This window comes from Solenopsis invicta, chromosome 11, assembly GCF_016802725.1.
Source record: "Solenopsis invicta isolate M01_SB chromosome 11, UNIL_Sinv_3.0, whole genome shotgun sequence".
NCBI lineage: Eukaryota > Metazoa > Arthropoda > Insecta > Hymenoptera > Formicidae > Solenopsis > Solenopsis invicta.
The window spans coordinates 13,870,131-13,876,652 of record NC_052674.1 but is presented as its reverse complement, the minus strand read 5'-3'; the positions used below and the strand labels follow the sequence as shown (position 1 = coordinate 13,876,652).

Here is a 6,522-nt window from a genome sequence, read left to right as displayed (position 1 = left end):
TATATAGAGATTATAAGCTATCATTAAAATGTTTTATCAAATCTCCCAACTTTAAAATTAGTCCCCAAAAAAATTTGAATATTGAAGTTTCAAACGTTGTATCTTTGGAGAGAGAAAGAGAGAGAGAGAGAGAGAGAGAGAGAGAGAGAGAGAGAAATTAAGGTGAAAATTCAAAATCTTCTAAATCGTTGTAACGCAAACAGATATGCTAGAACTCAGTAATATCAGTAAATTATCCCTAAAATAGAATCATCTGATGGAGACTGTTAGTGAAGTGCTCACGATGGAATATTAAATATTATAAATTAAAATTAGAATTTTAAAATTATAAAAAAAAATTGGATAATGAATACTTGTGATTAATATTAAAGACAATTTTAGTAAAAAAAGTAATTTTCTTACTCAAATACATACATAAGTGTATTCGATCATATCAAATTGTAATTTAAATTCATTTTAGTTTGACGTAATTTCACTAACAATAAGAAATTCACATAAAATTATGACGAAAATACACTACAAAAGTATAACTATAAATATAAAATATAAAATATAAATTTACAAAAATTTGGAGGTATTTCAATACTAGTATTTGCATGATTTTTATAGCATTTTTTTGTGTAGAATTTTGTAGAATCTTTTTTCAGGAGAAAACATAAACGTTCTTTCAACATATTAAACTACTTCTTCCCTACTTTTTGTTCCTTTCCTTATTGTTTTTATTGTATTAGCCTTCATTTTTGCATTCTTATATTTTCTTGTATTACTATGGCAAATATATAATTTTAATATTAAAGCCTAGTAATGAAAGAATTATATCTTGTATATACATTTTATTTTGGTTTGACGAGCAATTTTGTGTGTAATTATTATTTACAAAAATACATCTACTCAATAATGTTTCATATTAATATTTTCTGTTTAAAAAAATATATATTTTTAAGTATTTTATTTTTATCGAGTTAGAGTCGATTAAAAGTAATCACTTATAATGTATAAATTCTGCGCAATCAGATTTGTATATGTAGACCAGTATCAACTGCTTGTGTTACCAATTTCGATTTCATTTTCAATATAAATTAAAAATTTAACACTATTAATTACAATAATTATTGTAGTATTAGTACAGTAAATTATTTCATTGTATCTGCACCTTTACACTTTCTTACAAATATATTATTTTTAATCACAATAGTAATAAATTATATAGTATATATACATATTTATTTTGGTTGATGCATAATTTTGTAATATCATTACTCCTAAAAAATGGATCTACTCAATGATATTCTAATATTTTTTTTACATTAATATTAGTATTAATATAGTTATGAATTTGAAAATACATACTTGGGAATTTACTTAATTGTAGTTGAACTGATTTATAGGAAAAGGTCGAGAGGGGAAAGAAACGTTTTTTTCAAGTAAAAAACATAATATGTATTTTTTATCTTAGTACGTACGTATATATACACTAATAAAAATGGAAACTGCCTTATAATCTAATGCAATGTAACATTATAAGCAATAGTGATACAATATTTAAGAAAAAATATCAAACATTTTTTTAGCTTCAAACTTTAAATTATAAGCTACTTAAATACATGTAACTTTAAAACAATAATTGCATAAGTATTTGAATTTGCTGTTGCAGATGATTTATCATTTGTTATATTTAAGCTATTTGTGCACATTGATGTTACAGTTGTAATTTATTATTTGTAAAATTTTCTTTTTATAGAAATTACATTGTTTTAGATAAATATCCAATTATAATCAAATACTATTATTCGATTGAGAAATTTGAAGTAACTATCCAGCAAACCATTAATTCAACCATTTACTTTTATTCATGCGCAAGGTTATCATATTATTAACATAGAGTTACTTTTTCAAAATGTACACAAATTTCTTGGCTTTTATTGAAGAAAAACACCAATAATTATATAGAAGGTTATTTTTCGCAATTTTTTGGAATTATCTAAATATATATATCGTGTGTACTTTTCTTCTCCATCTTTTCCAGGTACTACATTTATCATTTAAACTGTTGTATAATGCTAGTTCACCGAGTTATTTTTTAACAGCAGCAAATAATTTTTCACATCACTTCCATTCCACCATTTTGCGTATTCTCTGTAAAACCTAATGTGGACGTGGGTGCATCCTGCGACGTATCTTCTAACGCTGGCGCATCCATGCCCTCAGGAAGATTGTTCGCCGTTCCAGTTGGACAGTCGTCCCAATTGATTTTAAATCTAGTAACACGAGGTTTATCACCTAGTATATTCCTCTGAACTTTATCAAATTGTGGCTGTGGAGGAGGATTCTCCCGGAGTTCTGGATCCGTATATTCGTTATTTATAAAGTAGCCTACGCGAACAAATTCGTGACCTCTGTACGAACAAGTCAGCAACACAACGGTTACACCTAAAGCATCATTGACGGGGATTCTGCTCACATCAGGTGGATCAGCCTAATGACAGAAGAAAAAAAGAAACAATCAGAATGCCAATCATTTAAGTTATTAAATTAAAGAAATTACAATATGAAACACATTTATAATATACCTGCTGATTCATATCTTACCTGAAATACAAACATATGTCTCCCTTCAGGAATCGGCCCAACATAAATAGTATCTAGGACTTGATCAAATTCCTCTGACTCTGCACTGCCCACATATATCATTTTCCATTCCAAATCTAAAAGAATATCAATGTTATATGTATATTAATATGGCTTATCTGCATATGTATATATAAAAACGTTGCTCGTATTTATAAAAATAAAAATTTCTAACTATTTTGACAGGCAGTTTTCATCACATCATGCATCTGTAAAAACGTTTCAAATAATTATAGATATTTTTATGATACTTTAATTTTGAATTAAGCTCTACATCCACATGTTTTCTATTTATGTTTGTATCACATTGAACATAATTTGCAAACAATTTTATTGTGTAAACAAAAAACGACTCAGGTACAATGTATGAAAGAGATGTTAATTTGTGACCAAAGAAACAGCTACTGACAAGTATTAAGTTTTTGGAAACGTCAGTTTCTTGAGATAATGGAAAACTATCATTTAATTTCTTTACAGACTGACTAGATGATATTCATGTTGTTTGATATCTTCCTTCATAGAGCAAATTTTATAAATGTAACTGTTTGACGAAATCTAAGCAATTATTTCTCATATAGTGATCATATTTTTATTATGTTTGTTAATTACAACAGTTTTATTATAGCACTCATATCTTTTAATATTGTTACTCTTGGATAATTTTATTATGTAATGCAATTTATTTTTAACTGATAGCTGATAAGAATCAAATAGGTCCATCTAGTCAAAATGGTCTGTCTATATAAATATTGAAATACAATTTTAAAGTTTTAATAAATTGAGTATAATCTAGTATAAAAATAGTTCATTAATTTGGTCTGGATTAAAAATTTTTATTTGTGTATATTCCAGACAACACAATATTTATGGTAAATATAAATATTTATTTACTTTTTTAAATATTATATAAATATTTTATAGAAATTTTATATACACAAAGAAGTCATAAAATCTTTGTTTAAAATGTTGTTAAAACAGAGACTACATATTTTATATAACATTGATAAGTAAGATTGATAAGTAAGATTAACATTTATATTTTATAAATATTTTTATATATATTTTATAAATATCTTTATATAATATTCATGATAAATCTGAATGATCTAATTAATCTAAAATCACAAAAATGTTTACGAAATGTTTTTGTAAATATTTATAAAATATTCAAACAATTATTATAAATATTTCTTAAATTTTTTTATAAATATTGTGTGCTGTCTGAGATATAGAAATAATATATAATATTAAGTGTTATATAAAATTGAAACAGCTGAAGTACCTGAGTCTACTTTATCTTTTAAAAATTTTATTTATAGAAATATTGTAATAAATAAATAATAAAATCTTTCACTCATAAAAATAAAATATATTTTCTATATGAAATATTTATAAATAAACAAAAGATTATTTTTGAAATATTGGATCTTATTATATAGTTATGTATATAACAAGAAATAAATTGAAAATAACAAAGAAACATTATCTTCTAAATTAATTTTAAAATGATTATTAAATTGAATGACTTTTATTTTAAGATCATTTGAAATGTTTTAAGATACTATATATAATATAGTTTGATAATATTTTAGGATAGTACTTAAGACAATCTTAAATATAAGAATTGACTGTGAATATTAGTCTTAATCACAAAGATAAAATGCTTTAGCACTCTTGAATATCACAAGTATTTTTAATTTGATCTTAATATATTAATCTTTGAAAATTTCTAGTCATTTAGGTATAATTTTATCTTTTCAATAGTTAACAATATTGAAAATTATTATTCTGATATAAACCCCATACATAACAATGGATACATAAGTGAGCCTTATTTGAGAAATGCATTGTTTCTAAAAAGTTTTTGGAATAAGTTTTATATATACATAATTATATACAAATACATATAAGTTAGACATGATTTTTATAAAAATGGCAAAAACCTAATTATATTTTTGTTGTATTGCTAAATATGGTCTAGTTTACACGTCACCATTAATCGAATTTAATAACATTCATACTTATGAAATTGATTAATTACAAATATTCTTTTAAAGAATGAAATAACTGTGATTGATCAGTTTCATAACTACAGATGTTATTAAACCCGAAAAATGATGCAGTGTAATAGAGATCTATATTACTGCTGATTCTAATTTCCCAGATCTTTTTTCCTACTTTCTATAACCTATCTTTTAAGTACTTATTCCAAGCACAAAACATGTTTTTAATTGATAAATTCAACAGTGAGTCTTATTTATGTTAGGTACTTAATAATAGAAGCTCGACTGATCAAAATTTTGATTACATTAGAACATTTAGCATTCTTTCAATCATAAATAAATTTTAATATTTTATGATTAAGCACATCTTATCAACGTATCTATATTATTGCTGGCATGTTGCTTACAATAATGTGTTGCTATCAGAATTACAACTGAATCTGTATGCATTGGCAAATTGATATCTTTATAATGACAGCTTTGGATAGTAACTTGTCCACAAAAAGGTTTTTTTAATTCATTAATCATGTTATGTACAAATGCAACTTTGATCTGTAAAAACTGCATTTGTACATATGATTGATAAAAGAAACTTGCCTCAGCTTGCCGGCAACTTACATTATAATCCAAAATTGTTCATCAAAATTTGTTGCTGTAGCTGTTATATTGTAATAACTTATAAAATCACCCAATGTTATTATATTGCTAACAATACAAGATAATTTTGTTAATGATATCTTGCTATCGTTAAACTGTTGGCAATACATACATTGTTGCCTGCGTGTTGTTTCAATACTGATATATTCAAGATTGTAGAAGACTAATATATGACAAAGTTATCAGTGTCATAAGCAATCACGGATTTGCATGATTTTAAAACATGCTTGATTATCTAGAATAAAATAGTTCTGCATCAGTGGCGGTTGTGATATTGGCGGGTGTGACTATTGCGAAATTAACCTTAAAGGAATGGATGTGCATGTGAAGGTCCTGCACGAATGAAACAACGGTATCAAATCGTCATATTTACAAGATCAAAATTCGCACCTTCTTTCAATTCCTCGATGCACTCGAACGTGACCTCGAACTGGAACGGATTTAGAAACGGCGAAGGATTGTCTAGCACAGCAACATTCGCCAACTGTACCTTGGCCATGATATAACCCACAAATTCGAAAAGTTTAAGTCACGAATCGAGTCCTAACAAACACGCGGAAAAACAATTCTGTGACACAACGTAATATAACGTGTAACGTATGCACGCGTTCGGCGTGATTTTCTAAACTACAGTCGTAAATCCGTAAGCCAACCGATAAACAACTTCATCGCAGCACGCAGGATAGTTTGGCGGCAAATGAACCAAAGTACGCTTCCGGTGATACTACGCCATTAAAAAGCGACTGTTTATTATTGAAATAATATAATATACATTACAACATACGCTAGTGCAGCAAAAAAATTATGTTACGATTATAGAACAACATGCATATAAGGTATTATTATATTTTCACTTTATGGTATTGGTTTACTTTACACCGAGCACTTGACACACGTGTTAACTAGTAATTTTCTGTTAAATTAGGCCTGTTCGTGTTGCTGCCCTTTTTGAATTAATTTCTTTGTCGTCTCTCTCTTTCTTACGATCGAATATATATTTATCTCATCTCGAGTGCAAAAATTTTTGGAGATTTCAAGCAACTAGAACAAACCTAATATCTTAATTTCAGCAATGAATTTAAAGAAGAGTATACACTAAGCTGGTATAATATTATGAATCGAGATAATTAAATATATGTATCATGTATACACGCATCATCGAAAGTAAGATAATTTAATAGAAAGTTACGAGTTAGTACGCGTATCAAGTGCTCGGTGTAAACTAGGCCATTGT

General features: G+C 26.6%; 1 protein-coding gene across 1 annotated transcript; it reads right to left on the bottom strand.

Annotated features, from left to right (window-relative positions):
- Positions 1–1,826: 1,826 nt before the first annotated feature.
- LOC105199363 (histone chaperone asf1) lies at positions 1,827–6,054 on the bottom strand. The gene is made up of 3 exons (XM_011166427.2): positions 5,679–6,054; positions 2,590–2,705; positions 1,827–2,476 (listed from the first exon to the last, which is right to left on the bottom strand). The coding sequence occupies exons 1-3, from the start codon at positions 5,785–5,787 to the stop codon at positions 2,102–2,104; spliced, it is 600 nt and encodes a 199-aa protein (XP_011164729.1). The 5' UTR covers positions 5,788–6,054; the 3' UTR covers positions 1,827–2,101.
- Positions 6,055–6,522: the final 468 nt, after the last annotated feature.